The 18,534-nt window shown below is 41.8% G+C and overlaps 1 protein-coding gene across 1 annotated transcript in view; it reads left to right on the top strand.

The window, feature by feature from the left end:
- Window positions 1-225: 225 nt before the first annotated feature.
- The window catches only part of QPCT (glutaminyl-peptide cyclotransferase), a 29,851-nt gene continuing 11,542 nt past the window's right edge, over window positions 226-18,534 (top strand). The window contains exons 1-3 of the mRNA XM_005893747.2: window positions 226-433; window positions 8,282-8,428; window positions 16,192-16,470. Coding sequence (XP_005893809.2) covers window positions 314-433; window positions 8,282-8,428; window positions 16,192-16,470 — 546 coding nt within the window. The 5' untranslated portion in view covers window positions 226-313. The remainder of the gene's footprint in view (window positions 434-8,281; window positions 8,429-16,191; window positions 16,471-18,534) is intronic.

Below are 18,534 nucleotides of genomic sequence, written 5' to 3'. Positions count from 1 at the left end.
TGGAGATCGTAAAGATGCTTCTCCCATGTCTCTTCTCTCCTTCCCTTCTTCCAAGGAAGTGGCAGTGAGTCCCCGTGGATTCGGAAGCTCGTGCCTCCTAGGACAGCCCAGTCCCCGGGTTGCTAAGGTGGGGGTGGTGGGTGGAGAGCTGCGGCTTTGGCCTGCGCAGAGCGGCGGGGAGGCGACCCGGAGACGATGGGGAGGCGGGCGCAGTCGACCCATGGGTGGAGAAGGGGGAAGGCGAAGGACGCGCGTTCCCGGGCTCGTGACCGCCGGCGGCTCCAGGAACCGGCACCCAGACAGCCCAGGAGAGATGGCAGGCTGCAGGGACCCGCGCGTCGTGGACACCCTCCACCTGCTGCTGCTGGTGGCCGTCCTACCCCTGGCAGTCAGTGGGGTCCGTCGGGGCGCGGTAGACTGGACCCAAGAGAAGGTGAGAGACTGCTGCTGCGCGATTGTATCTGGGCGGCTCTCTCGCGTGCGGGGACTCAGTCCCGCGACCCCCACCTGGGCAGGATGAGAAGCGGGCAGAGCCGAGGTCCCCCAACCCTGCGCCTAGAAGAGTTGGGGCTCTGCGTGCTCGCCAGGGTGCCTGGCTGGCCGCCGGGAGGCTTTGGAGATGCCTTGGGAGCTGGGTGATGTCACCGGGCTGTGCTCGGCTGCGGTCTGATGCTGGTACTGATAGGCACACGAAGTGTGACTTGCCTGCAGTGGCGGAGCGGGGAGGTGAGGGCGCAGCACCGGCGCATCCGCCAGCTCAGGAGGCGCGGGGCTGGGTCTCGGCGCTCCAGGCGGCCTAGGTGCGGGGCGTGCCTGGGGGTGTGCCACCGCTCCCTCGCCGCGCCGCCGTATCCCGGGACGCCTTCCAGGTGTTGAAGTTTCCAGGCACGGACGTGTGTGTCGGTCTGTTTTAGATTTTTAAGCGAATCAGCGCCGAAAGGAGGAGATTACTTGGAGACCCACTTTACTTTAAAATGGTTTTTTTTTTTTCGTTAAAAGTAAAATACAATTGTTAAAGAAATATATAAAATTGTAGGTGGAGATTTCATGTAATGAACTTAGGATAAAAGGGATTTGCAAGCTCCCTCTGTGTGAAGTAAATAGGTTCACAGTTATTTCCATTTCTTGTGTAACAGTTTTTCAAAACTGTGTAAAACTGCTAGGGACTTAAGCAAAGGTTGGTATACTTTCAAAGATACTAAGAAAAGCAGCAAAGTAAAGGGACAGAGAATGAGATGGCTGGATGGCATCATTGACTCGATGGACGTGAGTCTGAGTGAACTCCAGGAGTTGGTGATGGACAGGGAGGCCTGGCGTGCTGCGATTCATGGGGTCGCGGAGAGTCCGACACGACTGAGCGACTGAACTGAACTGAACTGAAAGGGATATGACCTTTGACAGCGTTGTTGAACAGATCTCTTAAATGCTTGTGGTCTGCCAGTACTGACTTAGAGGGCTCAGGGCGAATGCACAGGCCCTCTCCGGGCTCACCTGTGGGTCCTGGCCTGCCACAGACTATGGATATCAATAGTCCACTTCAGCTCTCTGGGTGATACTTATAGCTTCACCATTCAAGGACCACAAGGGTGCTCCACTTACATAAGGACATCACTAGTCACAGGGAACCTGGGGACGATGAGGGCAATCGATTCACAAATAACTTCATTATAAGAAAAGCTTCCCATGAGAATTCAATAGGACTAATGTCCATAGATGAACATAGGGTTACAGACTTCCATCTTCTCTTTCCTGCCAGAAATTGGGAAGGGGCATTAACTACCAGAATGTGGAGCCACACCAAATGTGTCTTTATGATCCGTGGAAATGGATGGGAATAAGTGAGGTGGGGACAGAAGGAGCTGTTCTGAGGGGTCATTTACAGGCAGGAGGTATTTGTGGGTGTGAGAAGGTGCTGGATTCTTTCAGTCTTTTAAACTAATGAGACTCTAGCTTTTGAGAAATGTCTTTTAAAGCCCGAATCTCTTTTATATTTAAGAATCTTCTAATCGCTGTTCTATTTGTTTCCTTTCAAGATGTGCAAGCAATTGATGCAAATGATAAAGTCAGCCACGACAATGCCTGATTTCTGGTCCCCCAGCCCCTTACCCTTTAAGGCTTTAATAAGATCTATCAGGTGTCAAGTACAATTTGCAGCCTGGGAAATGAATTAATCCACACTAAAATTCATGCCTTCCTGCTCTGCATGATATTTAGCTATTTTAATCATGTGGGGTGTGCCCTTGGCACACTGGTCTGCCAAAAGGTGAGGTGTGGTAAAGGAAGTACTGATTTTGAAATCCATTTCTTTGCTTTGAAATAAAGGTGTGTCTTTTCCAGTGGGATCTAATATGTAAAAACAGTTCAACCCTACTTTATGGTTGTGTTTAGAAGACTGCGATTTGTTTGAAACCTGTAAACGATTTTTCCATAGAAGTCATATTATATGTTATTTGATTCACAGGTGGGCTCACTGGTATATATTTAGGGGCATTGGCATCTGGGTATCAGGCTTCTATATATAAGCATCTGACTTGAACCTCGCAGTGCCCTTGTAGTAAGAAGGATATATTCATCCCCAATTTACAGATGAGGAACCTTGACCACCATTACAGCTGCGAATTGAAGAGTCCTTGTCTTTCCTTAATTCAACCATGCCTTTATTATTGGATGTTTAGGTGGTTTCCAAACTTTCTTTATCATGAAGCTGGGACCCAATGTATTTTACTTGATAGATTTTCCCTTTGTTATTAACAAAAGTAAAAAAGAAAACTTTAAGTCATATGAAGGATGGAGGAACCTTGTACAGGAGAGTTGGCTTCACCTAGGAGCCCTCCTCTAGGATTGTTCTGGAGGAGAATTACTGCTCTCACCAGAATTCACGTTTTTCCACTTCTGGAACCACATATATTCTAAAACCCCATTAGGTTCCCCTCCTCTGTGGTTCTAAAATTCTTGGCCATCTATCCCTCTGCCCATTATGATTCCTGTGAATCATAAAGCAGCAATGGAGACTCCACTGGCAGGGGCAGAGGGCCAGTGGTAGTCTGCATGTTGGTGGTAAAAGGAGAAAGAAAATGTGCTGTTTTTGAGCTTCTTGCATCTGGCTGGTAAGTACTATGACATCCATTATGCAGATACGGGAGCTTTTCCTGGTCATAGCTAGCAAGTGAGGATCTGGGATTTGGCTCTAAATTGTTGTTTTTAAAACCTGCACTGTTTCGCTTTTAGATAGAGGGCTGCTAGCATTAAAGAAGATAGGACTTTATCATATTCACTTCTCAACTGTTCCACAACTTCATTTATCATATCAGTGGCATCTGACCCAGAAGGAGTTCTATAAATGGGTTGAATTTGAAGTAGACACAGGTGTTAATGTGAGCACTGTCTGGGTGATGCTCATATTGGATGGAAACTAGAATTGATTTGGCTGTGCTTCTGTAATGTTCTCCCTTCCATTCAATGGTGTGGGACCTCAAATCCATCTGCAAGCCGGGCCAGTTCTGCAAATTGTGTAATTAAAACCCTCTTTGGCCGGGCACCGTGTGATTAGTCCAGAGGAGATGCTGAAGGAGACCTGGTTCACACTTTTGCAGCTGAAAGATTCTTGTCACCCAAAGCAGACTTATTGTCCTTTCTGCCTGGATGGAAAGACAAGGCAGGGGCTGTAATAGAGACTCACTCCTCTGAGAATGCCCGTACCAATGGAAAATTGTCTATGTGCCTTTTAACTGAAATAAACCTAGAGTGGTTTGGGGTTGACATTTAACATTGAGCTCAACACAGTTTTACCTCATTCATTTACTGTCTTTGTGCCCAATTTGCACTTTATTTTCAGGTTTCTTCTCTACTGCTTCCTCTCAGCTGCACATAGATTTTTATATTTATTGAGTTCTGAGAGTCAGCCTCCGTAAAAATCAAACAAATGCTGTTTAGGTTGGAAAAATCAAATGGTTCTCCATTCAGGGCTTTAATGAATAGAAAAGCTTAGGCAATTAACCGATTATGACTGTTTCCCCTTCTCTAGCAGAAGGCAATGGCACCCCACTCCAGTACTCTTGCCTGGAAAATCCCATGGATGGAGGAGCCTGGAAGGCTGCAGTCCATGGGGTCGCTAAGAGTCGGACACAACTGAGCGACTTCACTTTCACTTTTCACTTTCATGCATTGGAGAAGGAAATGGCAACCCACTCCAGTGTTCTTGCCTGGAGAATCCCAGGGACAGGAGAGCCTAGTGGGCTGCCGTCTATGGGGTCGCACAGAGTCGGACACGACTGAAGTGACTTAGCTTGGCATAGCATAGCTTTTAATCTCTGTGATTTCACAGGGGCATCTTTACTCCCAGAGAGGCAGGGAGGGGAAGGGCTCTTTACCAAAGTGTGTTCATTTAATGCGTAAGCCCAGGAGACTGAGGATCAACACAGGTAAGTTTCTGTATTCAGGAGCACCAATAGACTTATCTAATGAGCTTACCCTTTACTTATCCATTAAGCATTGTTTGTCAACCATGTTTCATTCACAGTATCTGTAACAGGTAGTGATGCTAGAGGATTATTTTGTTCCTGTTTTTTCCTTAAATCTCTTAAGAACTCTTTTTAAGCCTCCGTAAATCACCTATTTACTTATTTACTTATTTCCCTTCTTCCTCATAATCCTTATTTCCCAACATCTTGGGGCTCATGGGAGTTTCCTTGGGCTCCTGTTTGGCTCATGAATTGTTGGGCTGCGCCCTGCAGGCCTGTGAACCTTGTAGTTGCCCAGTTTCGAGGCCAAAGAAAGAGCCTGGAGATGGTGACAGAGACAATCAGTGATTTATTGAACAGAGGATCTTACATGCCCAAAACAAAGGGTCCTGGAGCAACACTCCACCCTGTTGGGCAAGTGGGCAAGCCATGGCGGCAATCTTTATATAAATCGCCCATTTAAATATCAACTTGATTTCCATTCACTGTGGACATGGAGTCAAGGACCACAGTGACCAGATAGGGTCTGGGATGGATGGAGTAATAAACAGTAAATGAAAAGGAGTCCTTGGCCAGACAGCCTTTGACACAACAGTTCTTGATTGTCACAGTGACTTTCCCAGGCCAGCTCTCAACTCTAAACATCACAAGCACCGACTCTCAGAAACTCAAAAAGAACAAAGTCTACCAACATTGAACTACAGCACTTCCTGGCCCTCTGTAGCAGGCAGCCGCTTGTCTTTCCTGGCTCTATAATCTCTGTTCATTCAACTGACTTGGTATATATGATGGGAAACTTCCCATTTTACTTTATTATTATGTACATACCGTCTTAATGAAGTTAGTTTTAGAAAGACAGTTCACTTGTTGATTCCATATTTGATGAGTTAACCCAATTATTATTGAGTGTGCCACGTGAGCTAGGTGCTGTGTGGTTCTGGGGAGAGCATGGCAAGTAAGAGAGATAGTTCCTGTCCTCTTGGAGTTGACATCTTGCATGAAATTAGACATTAAACAAATAGACACACAAGGCCTCTACACTCCAACCTGAAATGAGCAGGAGTTAGCTAGGTGAAGAGGAAGTGGAAAGCCTTCAAGGGTAGAAGGCACCACAATGCAAATGCCCCAACAAGCCTGAGCCTCACTGCCTTGGGTCCTGAAGAATGCCAGGGAGACTGAAGCATGGTGAGTTGGTCTGAGTGGTCCTGCACGGGGCTTGTGGGGCAGCAGGAGAGATCAGAGGCTCTTGTTGTCTGTGTTAAGTAATAATTAACCGTGTGAGTTTTCCAACTTCTTGCCTCCATTCTCTTCTTTTCGCTTCTCACATTTCTATGGTTTTATCTTTTATCTCCCTCTTTCTTCTCAAAGTGCTGTTTGAGTGTTAACAGGAAGACTTAGATCTGAGGTACCAGGGACTTTAAAGGCTACAGCAACAAATTTAGCAAGGAAATATATTTTTAAATGTATGATCAGTAAATAAACACAAACCTTAAGATGTTCAGAAGCAGCATCAATAGACAGTGTTGTGCACTGAAAGTCACAGATAATGCAGGGAGGCAGAGCATGGGATTGGGAATTGACACCACCATGATCCTTTCTCGAACTTACCTGTAACTCTCCTACAACCTTGGGAAAATCAGCTAGTCTCTCTGACTCAGTTTCCACTGACAGCAAAGAGATTGGATTATAATCATCTCTAAGTGACCTTTCCAGCTCAGAATTTTATACCTCTTCAGTGTCTGATAGACAGTAATAGAACTAATAATACTTACCAAATGTTTACTGAGGTAGTTTACATGAGTTAGCTCACTTAGTTATAATTACCCTGGAAAGTAGGTGTTATTACTTCCCTTTTACAGATGAGGATGTTAAGTCATAATGAGGTTAAGTAACCTAGCCAGAGTTATAGATAGTAAATGATGAGGAGTTGAGTTGAGAGGCCAAGTTGAAGGGGGCTGCCTGGACCCACAGCCCCCTATCTTTGTGTGATAATAGCTGAGAGTGCCACTGAGACATAGTGAAGTATAAGTATAATAAGCGTTAGACAATAAAGTGAAGTCGCTCAGTCGTGTGCGACTCTTTGTGATCCCATGGACTGTAGTCTACCAGGCTTCTCTGTCCATGGGATTTTCCAGGCAAGAGTACTGGAGTGGGTTGCCATTTCTTCTCCAATCAGACAATAAGCATGCTCTAATTCCACAGTTTCTCATGGAGTGAAAACACCCATGTGATAACCTGCACATAATCAATTTATACTGGTTTTGGAAAAAGCCATAAAATAGAGAGGGCTCCCATGAGCTCTGTTTTGATTTCCGAAAAATTTATGTTACCTTCATCATTCCCCTCAGAGAAGAAATCAGATCAAGGACTCACTTCCCTATGGGGAGGAGTAACACTTTCTGTCATTGAATGCCTGATGAACATGTAATGAATGAATGATTCATCATTACTGGAATTATAAGAAAATTCAGCAAGTATAAAGTAGTATCCAGAATACAAATTTGAATGTTATGTTTGTTCAGCTGCTTAAATTAAGGTTCACTTAATATATAAGTGTATCAAAGAGTGTGAGCATTAATGGAATATTAAAATAATTTTAACTGAAGACAAAAAATGTACTATTTAGTGGATTGTAGAATCATCAATCTCTGACTGAAAAGAATTGCAACAATCATCCGGTTAGAGCTATTCAATAGAAATATATAATGCGAAGGACATATGTAATTTAAAATTTTCTAGTAGCTCTATTAAAAAAGTAAAAGACAATAGGTTAAATTAATTTTAACACTATTTAACTCAATATATCAAATTTTTTCATTTCAACTTTTAATCACTATAAAAATTCTTAGTGAGCTATTTTGCATGTTTTTTCATACGAAGTCTTCAAAATTCAATATGTGTGTTACACATAAAGCACGCTTCCACCTGACTCTCTACATTTCAAGAGCTTAATAGCACATGTGGCTCCTGGCTACCATATTAGACAATGCAGATTTAGCTCAAATTCCTTTATTAGTATTTTAGGGAAATGAGAATTTAAGTGACCTGGCCAAGGTCATACAACCTGTAAATGGCAGCAAAAACTTTGAATCCAGCTCCTCTCACCCCAAGAGTATGCTTATTCCATAACATCACACTGGCTTTTATAGAACAATTATGCTAACAGAGTATATTGTTTTGTTGGCTGTAATTTTGCAATATTGAGTTTTCTTAAGATTAGGATATCAACAATTGTTATTTGTAAACCTTAGTTTTACAAAGTAATTGTAGCAAAATTATTAAAAGTTACACAGCTACAAGTGTTAAGCATTAATTCTCAGATTCAAAGCATTATCTTAATTCTGTTTTAAAAACAAGCTGCCAAAACAGTCGAACTTGTAGATCTAAGGGGCCAATTTTAAAGTTGAGTAGTTTAATTTACTGGGAGAAGGCAATGGCAACCCACTCCAGTACTCTTGCCTGGAAAATCCCGTGGACGGAGGAGCCTGGTAGGCTACAGTCCATGGGGTCGTGAAGAGTTGGACACAACTGAGCAACTTCACTTTCACTTTTCACTTTCATTCACTGGAGAAGGAAATGGCAACCCACTCCAGTGTTCTTGCCTGGAGAATCCCAGGGACGGGGGAGCCTGGTTGGCTGCCATCTGTGGGGTTGCAGATGACTTAGCAGCAGTAGCAGCAGTTTAATTTACTATGTTATAATGTAAGAGCTATCCCTTTATCTTGAAGTTCAAAGCAAATATTTTACAATTGCAAATGTTTCAGGATAAATCTTAAGTATGTTATGAAATGATGTAAATATTAATGTTTATTTATTATCAGAATTATCACCAACCAGCCCTTTTGAATGTATCATCTCTTCGGCAAGTTGCAGAAGGCACCAGTATTTCTGAAATGTGGCAAAATGACTTACGACCATTGCTGATAGAGCGATATCCTGGATCGCCTGGAAGCTTTGCTGCTCGCCAGGTGAGAAACAGCACACTACTCTGAAGGTTGTCCAACACATTCCGTTCCCATGAGAGATGATGCTATGCTCAAAATTCTGAGTTGTCTTATATTCAGATCTGTCATCTCATCTTATTAACTAAAATAAGCATCCTAGAAAAGCAGACAACTAAGAGTAAATATCTATTCTGAATTAAGAGATGCATGTTAACCTAAATCAATTTATATATGACTTCTCTGTCTGAGAGGGCCAAAATCAGACAGGGTACTAGGTACCCAACTCTTGATTTTTTCTATAACACACCCCCAGGCACCCAACCAAGTTTTCTTGAACTTTAAACACCCAATCTCAACAGACTTGGACATTTCTTTCTTAACAGTTCTGGGTCAAGAGTGAGTTATGGTCTTAACAGGCCTTTATTCCCCTTTTGAAATTGTATTTTACCTGGAGGGAGAGTTAAGACCAGTGATAAACTACTTTTTCAAGTACAGTGCTTCTCAAGCTTCTGACTCCGACACATGGCAAATATATATATATATATATATATTACATTTTATACACAAAAACATAGAGTTAACTAATAAAAAACTTTCTTAAAAAATACTCCTATTATGTGCAATCTGTTGATGTTGTTCAGTAGCTAAGTCGTGTCTGACTCTTTGTGACCCCATGGACTGCAGTAGGCCAGGCTTCCCTGTTCTTTACTATCTCCTGGAGCTTGCTCAAACTCATGTCCATTGAGTTAGTGTTGCCATCCAACCACTTTGTTCTCTGTTGTCTGCTTCTTCTCCTGCTTTCAATCTTTCCCAGCATCAGGGTCTTTTCTAATGAATCAGGTCTTTGCATCAGGTGGCTAAAGTTTTGGAGCTTCATCTTTAGCATCAGTCCTTCTAATGAGTATTCAGGATTGATTTCCTTTAGGATTAACTGGTTTGATTTCCTTACAGTCCAAGGACTCTCAAGAGTCTTCTCCAACACCATAGTTCAAAAGCATCAATTCTTTGGCGCTTAGCCTTCTTTATTCTCCAACTCTCACACCCATACATGACTACTGGAAAAACCATAGCTTTGACTACATGGACCTTTGTTGGTAATGTCTCTGCTTTTAATATGCTGTCTAGGTTGGTCATAGCTTTTCTTCCAATGAGCAAGCATCTTTTAATTTCATGGCTGCAGTCACCATCTGCAGTGATTTTAGAGCCTGAGAAAATAAAAGTCTGTCACTGTGTTGATTGTTTCCCCATCTATTTGCCATGAAGTGATGGGACCAGATGCTATGATCTTAGTTTTTTTAATGTTGAGTTTTAAGCCAGCCTTTTCACTCTCCTCTTTAACCTTCATCAAGAGGCTCTTTAGTTCCTCTGATTTTAATTTTATTTTACTAGTTTTCCTTTTACTCTAGTCATGAACCACTAATCTGATTTCAAGATGCACTGATTTTTGCACTGTAGTTTGGAAGACACTGCTATGGAGGGTGGATTAGGCCATTAGAGGGACTAAACCTGAATGTCTCTCTGACTCCTAAGTGTCTATCCTCTTCAGCAATCTGAAACCCCAGCTCTGAATGCCTGTGTTTTCAAGGTAGCCCCATTTTTAGGGGCAGCTTGGGAAGGAATGGGGAGAGGCTGGCCTCTCTGAGAGTAGCCCACTTGCCTAACTCTTCCAGCAAACCCCTTGGCACTCCACTGCAGTGACAAAGTGATACCCGCAAGGCCCAGCAGCACAGCTGGTGGGCTCTTCCTCTCTATCCAATATATGACTTCTGCCTCTCAAGGTGAGCCCAGATGCATTGTCTGTTGCCCCATTAGCCTCTTGTCTTCCATCCAAACAGCTCTTGCTTTCCTTAAGGACTTAGGTGGAGGAGACCCAAAGACGACATTAATTTCTTCTAAGCTCTAGGCAGAGAGAGGAATAATGCTGATGATGGCAGACTTTTATCCAGGGCTTTTTCCAGCTCTGTCAGGCGCTTGATGGAAAACTTTGCTTGGATAATCTCATTCAGTTCACACGGCAGTGCCACCTTTTTGGGGACAATTATTCTCCCAGTGCTACAGATTTTAAAAGGCTGAGGTATGCAATTTAACTTGCTCATGGTTATACATGTTGTAGAGATGAGGCTGGAACCTGCACTGGGATCTACTTGACTTCTCCATCCAAGCCCTGGAGAGCAGTGGCTGGGCGAGCCTAGCTCTGTGGTGTGTGCTCACGCATGAGTCCAGCTCTGTGTCTTCTCAGGCCCCAGTTGGAGAGCAAGGCACATACCACTCATTTCAATGATCTCCCCTGGGCCTCATCGCTCAAGCATTTTCCAGAAAAGTTCAGGGCACTGACTGGGTCTTTGCAAAATCTTCAGTTCTTCATTTGAAAAAATCTATGTCTGTAATGCTCACCCATCTCCACTTTTTCACTTCCCCATAGCATTGCTCAGAAGGCCAAATATATATCTACAAAATGTATATGCACATTTAGACCTGAGGTTTCTGGCTGTGTCCTCTAAAAAGCAATAAAGACAACAAAATATTGCTATTTTGATCTTTCTCTAGCTCCAGGAGTATAGATTGCAGAAATAATATACATAGATTCTGTTGTGATTTTAAAACTACATATTCATTTAAAAGTTTTGCAAAATTCATAATAACATCTCCCAATGCAGGTGGGGGTGGAGGCAAGTGAGAAATTTATTGACAGTATTTTGGAATGTGCCGGGAACTGTTGCTGGATTCCCTGCATATAGTTGGCTGCATAGCAGCAGTGCTGACAGAATGGTTGTGTTAGAAATCTCACTTAAGACATTCAGTTTTATAATTTGGGGAGAAGAAAATTACCATGAATTTTAGGAAAGCTGCCCCCCCCAAAATGTGGAAGATAAAGAATTCCCTCTTTTGAAAATGAAACAGATGATACTGAGATATTAGGGGGGAACTGCACTAATGACTTTAATTTGACTATTAGTACCTTTTGCTCTGAACTAAATTTAGACAAGAATGGTGGAAAATTATTTTTTCTCCTGAGGCACTTTTGAGGACCCAGTCAGATGTTTTATAATTTATAGAGTTTCAGGGTCATAACTAAAGAACACTTTAAAAATCTAAAAAAAAATGTAGACTTGGTATAAAATTGATTAGTGAATTAACTTTCATCAGTTATCAATAAAGATGTATATTGCTATGAATTCCCTTTCAGAGGATAATATGGGAGCAATATCCCATAGTCTTCATTTTTATTGTCTCTGATCAGTGGGTCTAATGCTGCCTCTTGGATTTTTAGAATATATTTATTTGAGAAGATACTTTATTTGTAAATAATACTTGGAAGGTATTAAATTTTGGAGGATTCCAGTGATTTCTAGCTGAGAGAGGAATAAACAATGAATTAAAAAGTCAAGATGATAAAGTCTCACTGAGGAGCAAGCCAAAAACTTTGTCTAGAAGCAAGCTAGAAATGTGGTGGTTAAAATCCCCTGTAGATGTCCAGTGTATCTGAGTAGCTGAAGCTGGGCTTCTTTAGTGGAAAGTATGTGTATCCGTGAATGGAGGGCCCTGGTTTGAAAGCCTGAGGGGCTAATACGTGGTCCACCCAAGAGGGAGGAAGTGCCCGGAGTCCCCAGTGGCAGCATCCAGGCAATATTTGCAGACTTATTGCAAATAGCACAGAATCTACTTCTTCCAAACAAATCTGGTCTGCTAATGACAGTGTTTCTCAGACCTTGGAAAGGAGAGTGTAAGTTTAATTAACTTGACCCAGCATCATTCACCAATGTTACCTAAAGTCCCCCACGGGCCTTCCTCCCCAGGAAGCAGGAAGCAGAATGTCATGTTTACTTTTATTTTTCTCTTCCTTGCTCTCTCTCCACCCCCAGTCTTGGCCTCTCTTTGTCTCTCTCCTTGTCTCCCCCTCCATCTTCATATGCTTTTCTTTCTCTCTTTACTCAGTCTCACTCTCTCTCTGTCTTCATCTCTCTGTCTTTATCCATCTCCCTGTCTCTTTTCTTCTCTCTCCATTTAAAAAGATAGATGTATAGAAATCCATCTATGTATACCTGTGGTGGATTCATTTTGATATTTGGCAAAACTAATACAATTATGTAAAGTTTAAAAATAAAATAAAATTAGAAAAAAAAAAAAAGAAATCCATCTATATTCTAAATTACATTTTAGCATGCCTGGTAGGCTGAGGCTCCTGCAACCTGGAGTTTGGGAAACATAGCTGCCTTAGACGCCCTCTCATAGCCAAGCACTCTCTGTTCAGGGGCAGTCTAGAGAGAAGAGCAGTAGTTTGTGGAGCCTACCCTGGAGAATTACAGTGGGAACTCGCAAACTAAGTCTGCAAGCCACAAGCACAACAATAAGGGCTATTGGTGACCTAATTAGATTATGCAGCCAATTTGATTGTTTATAAAGAAATTAGTTGCTAAGACAAATAAAAATATTTATACTGAGTAAAAAAGGTTAGTGCAGGGAGAACTCTTTTGGGGGGCATTTGCTGACACTTTTGTGGATTTTAACATCAATACAGGTATCAGATATTATGGCCAAAACCTGTTCAGGGTTGAGAAATGAGTTTGTGTGTGAGACTTCAGCTGAGCAAAGCTAAGAGATACATATTTTTAAAATCCCAGTTCATTTTGTAAGCATGCAGGCTGCTGTTGGTGTTGAACACATTTTATGGAGCAGTTCATCATCTGGATACCAGATGTTCTGGAGATGTGCTTTTTATTTATTTATTTTTAAAGACTGACCCCTTTTTTATGGAAAAATTTCTTTTCCCCAAAGTCTGGGGATAACTTCTTTTCACATTCTCTGGAAAACTTTTCTTAGAGGCAGTGATTTCTCTCTAGTCAAATGATTAATATCCTATACCATATTATTTTATATAGTCTCATTTAGAGTAAGTATGAGTTCTAATCAGTCCATATTTACTGATAGCCTACTGTGGACAAAGCCCAACACTAAGCATTGTGGAGAATGACAAAATAAATGAGAGATGAGTAATCATTTCAAAAAGGTTATAATGGTTCAAAAATTATTTTTATATGAAAAAACAGCCTGTAAATGTATCATAGAAAAGGTAAGGTACGTTGTATACATTGCTCTTTAGGCCAAAGTCCACCTCCTGACAGAGAACAAGGAGTAACTGGGAAACGGTTTGTTTATTTGGCTTTTTCAGGACTGACTATAGAATCACTGTCTTCCCTCTGGCTTAGTTTCCTCTTCCTGGAAGCTTCCTGCCCCAGTTGTTTCAAGGCTCTTGCCTACGTGTCATGTCACACTAGTTAGGGCAGGTCACACAAGACTTGGCTAGGCTAGAAAGTCATTTATTTCCTTGGGGGGGAAAAATTCTCCCATTCTTTTCCAGTCATTATAAGTTATTTGTTTATCACCTCAAGGTCCATCCCCACTGGATGTTCATTGTGGAACAAATTGCCGGATATGTTGATGGGTGACTTAAAAATAATTGTTGTATGACTTGAAAATAAAAAATAATTGTTGTGTGACTTAAAAATAATTTTTTAAGGCAACCTTCAACGATCTATATAATATTTCAAAATGAAATAAATGGAACGTAGTGAGAATTAAGCAAAGAGAAAATAAAGATAGGAAAGGGCAAACTGAACAGCCATGAACTCACCTGCAACTTCTCACATCACAAACTCTAAATTCTTTAAGAAGACACCTCCAGTCCCTGAAGAGATGTTCCTTTTACATCTGTTGCCCTTCCCTGTCAGACATCATGTTGCTCACAAGGCCCAAGGTGATCAGGAAAGATGGGAAAATAGATTCTTTCTTATCTTCACCAGCATTTGCAGAGGATCTGGACCTGCTTTGAATACAAAGGGAAAACTGCTTGTTATGTCATTATGGTTCAATTCAGTTCAGTCGCTCAGTCGTGTCCGACTCTTTGCGACCCCATGAATCGCAGCACGCCAGGCCTCCCTGTCCATCACCAACTCCCAGAGTTCACTGAGACTTACATCCATCGAGTCAGTGATACCATCCAGCCATCTCATCCTCTGTCGTCCCCTTCTCCTCTTGCCAATCCCTCCCAGCATCAGAATCTTTTCCAATGAATCAACTCTTCGCATAAGGTGACCAAAGTACTGGAGTTTCAGCTTTAGCATCATTCCTTCCAAAGAAATCCCAGGGCTTGGGTTCAGAGTTACTGATTGATTCTTAGAGCAGTGTGCTGAGGTGCTCAATCATGTTTGACTCTTTTGTGACCCCATAGACTGTACCCCGCCTGGCTCCTCTGTCCATAGAATTTTCCAGGCAAGATTACTAGAGTGGACTTCCATTTCCTACTCTAGAGGATCTTCCTGACCCAGAGATCGACCCCTGTGTCTCCTGTGTTTTCTACATTGGCAGGTGGATACTTTACCACTAGCGCCACTTGAGAAGCCTTCTTAGAATGGGCAGAACCTCAGATATCCTTCAACCATTCCCTTGTAACTATCCTCCTTCTGTACATTATCCTTAACAGGTGAGCTCTAGTATCTTTTGTTAGTGTTTGTTTGAGGATGAGAATTGCAAATGGCAACTCTTTTTGTCCCAAGCACTTAACATGTGCCCCCAGTCAGCAAATATTTCATAATGTAACAAACACTAACAAAAGATACTAGAGCTCACCTGTTAAGGATAATGTACAGAAGGGGGAGAGTTACAAGGGAATGGTTGAAGGATATCTGAGGTCCTGCCCATTCTAAGAGGGCTTCTCAAGTGGCGCTAGTGGTAAAGTATCCAGTATATCTAATCGGAGAAGGCAATGGCACCCCACTCCAGTACTCTTGCCTGGAAAATCCCATGGATGGAGGAGCCTGGTGGGCTACAGTCCGTGGGGTCACTGAGGGTCGGACACGACTGAGCGACTTCACTTTCACTTTTTACTTTCATGCATTGGAGAAGGAAATGGCAACCCACTCCAGTGTTCTTGCCTGGAGAATCCCAGGGACGGGGGAGCATGGTGGGCTGCAGTCCATGGGGTCGCACAGAGTTGGACATGACTGAAGCGACTTAGCAGCAGCAGCAGCAGTATATCTAATGTCTCAAATCTGTCTTGTTATCCTGCTAGAAATATTAAAAGTGAGCTGTAATATATACTGAACTGGAGCTATATCTCCTTATGTGCAGAGAGGTCCATTGTTGTTGTTCAGTCATGTCGGACTCTTTCCAACCCCATGGACTACAGCATGCCAGGTTCCCTGTCCTTCACTATCTCCCGGAGTTTGCTCAAACTCATGTCCATTGAGTCAGTGATGCCATCCAACCATCTCATCCTCTGCTGTCCCCTTCTCCTCCTGCCTCCAATCTTTCCCAGCATCAGGGTTTTTTCCAGTGAGTCGGCTCTTCGCATCAGGTGGCCCAAGTATTGGAGCTTCAACTTCAGCATCGGTCCTTCCAAACAATATTCAGGGTTAATTTCCTTTAGAGAGGTCCATGATACATTGTTAAGTGAGAAGAGCAAGGGGCAGAGCAGATGTAGAGTAGGATTCTATTCCTATAAGAATATACATCCCTCTGCTAAATATACATGTTTGTGTGCTAGTGTATGTTTGTATAAACAAGAAGGGTGTAGATACACATCAGACTCTTAACATAGGTAGTATTAACAGTTGGTTGGGTTGGATTGGCAGGGGGACACTATGGGAGAGGACTAGATTATTTTTCCTTTCAACATCCTTGCTATTAATACAATAAATATGTATTGCATTTTTAATTGGAGAGGTATTACATAAAATTTCTAAAACAAAACTGTCTAGACCTGAAATTTTGGTTTTTGTTTTGATCAGCACATCATGCAGAGAATTCAGAGACTTCAAGCTGACTGGGTCTTGGAAGTAGACACCTTCTTGAGTCAGACCCCCTACGGGTACCGGTCTTTCTCGAATATCATCAGCACCCTCAACCCCACTGCTAAACGACACTTGGTCCTCGCCTGTCACTATGACTCCAAGTATTTTCCTCATTGGGACGACAGAGTGTTTGTGGGAGCCACTGATTCAGCCGTGCCATGTGCAATGATGCTGGAACTTGCTCGGGCCTTAGACAAGCAACTCTTTTCCTTGAAGGTATCTGTTTCCCTCCTGCAGATTCCTGGGATAATAAAATATTTAGCAGTAACTCAGAGTGAATTCTAGTTCGTGGGGCATTAAGAAAGCCATCTAGAGATGTAGACTTTCTGTGTATTTTGTGCTAATTTATTGCAAAATGAAATGAATTTGAAATATTAATTGGAAGATTGTTGTTGTATAGTTGCTTGGTTGTGTCCAACTCTTTTAGTGACCCCATGGACTGTAGCCTGCCAGACTCCTTTGTCCATGGAATTTCTCAGGCAAGAATACTGGCGTGGATTGCCATTTCCTTCTTCAGGGGATCTTCCCAACCCAGGGATTGAACCTATGTCTCTTCCCTTGACAGGTGGGTTCTTTACCACTGAGCCACAGGGAAGCCCAGTCGGAAGATTACATTATTTATAATGTCCACCATGGGCAATGAACCTTACTTAGTACATGAGAGTGTATTTGTTAATTGACACCTGATTTCTTAGTTATGAATACACATCAAATTAAAAACATTTTTTTTTGCAAAAAATTAAGAAGGTGTAAGGTTGATTCAGGCATATGTAGGAAATATGTTTATTTCTTCTTGTTTGTATAGCCATGAACATTACAGCCTTCTATTCTGAGAGATGGTGGCCTTGAGTTGGGGGAGGGAGTTTCAGCAAAGTGGTTCTGAAGTAGAGAATGGGTAATTCAGACATATCAAGATGAAAAGCATGAAGAAGAAATGCATTATTGTTTTGTCTGTGAATCTCAGCTCAATTTTCTGTAGCATAGCAAAGCTTTTGTTACATTTTCAGTTCAGAATACTTCTGGGACTCTCAGATAATGTTATTTCAGTCTCTGTGTTCTTAAGTGTATATTGGAAAAAAGTGCTACACCAGATGAAGACATTTTGTTCAGATATCTCATAACTGAGTAAACACAGCAAAGCAAAAACAGAAAACTTTGTTCACAGACAACAAATACCTTTTTCCCCCTCAAAGTTTTATGAAGGAGACAGCTTAAGTTGGGGTAAAGAAGTAAAAAAGTTATCTCGTAATGGAAGTAATAGAGATATTTGGTTCTATTTTTGCTGGATATGCTGAACTGAAGAAAGCAAGAATTGTTTATAACCACTCAGTATCCTTTTCACTGTTTTTTTCCATTTGTTTTGTTTTCTGAACCTTCTATATTGTCTTTGTTCCATGCGCTGCCCTGCTTTTAACTAGCATCCTTTGCTAGCAATTGACCGAGAGAGTTCAGAAGCTGATATAAAAGGTTAACTTTTCCTATTTGCATTTCTAGTGTAGGGACATGAAATGAGGTAAAATATGGTTTAAAGACACAGTCTATGCGGTGGGTGTGTTTTCTCTTGGTGAGATCTTTTACATGTTTCCATGTAATTCACTCCTGCTTCTGGTAACCAGAAGTAGAAAGGGCTGAATGATTTTTGAGTAAGGCTCTCCATTAGCAAAATGCACATACATTCTTTTAATTATCCTTTCTTTTTTAAACAACAAAAAAATTTTAATCTGATCTCCAAGTCCTCATTTTAAGTTTTTTATATAGTACAGTAAAATTTTGGAAATATTTAAATTTTGATGTGGACCTATAGATTGGAAATGGCCATCATAGTAGAAAAGTCTCCCCCATTGTCTCCCAAAAGGCCTCTGGTCTTTTCAGATGATCATTCTATTTTAATAGTTTAAGTTCATGTAGGGATTCTTATATTCCCTGTGATAAGTGTCTTTTCTATTAGAGGTAAACAGTGATGTAGGCAATGAAAAATAAAGACTGGTTTTGAATGCAATCCCTGAGAGTATCAGATTTATTCTTCAGTTGTACTTTAGATTTGTATTAAGGAGATATTTTATGTTCTTCGGCTGTCATGAGTTGTGTAAGGGATGATAGAATGTGACCTTGGAGAAGCCTGGATAGGAAACTAACTGGATGATGGTTCCAATTCTTTGCAGTCTTCCCCTTCTAGTAATAAGATTGTAATTATACTTTCACTTCTCTTGTCTTGTAACTTTGCTGTGCCCTTCCACTTGAGCCTACCACTTGAGGTGGTAATTCCTCATTCCTTGACTC

The sequence above is a fragment of the Bos mutus genome, chromosome 11 (assembly GCF_027580195.1).
Source record: "Bos mutus isolate GX-2022 chromosome 11, NWIPB_WYAK_1.1, whole genome shotgun sequence".
Taxonomy (NCBI): domain Eukaryota; kingdom Metazoa; phylum Chordata; class Mammalia; order Artiodactyla; family Bovidae; genus Bos; species Bos mutus.
This window is presented reverse-complemented; position numbering and strand designations above follow the sequence as displayed.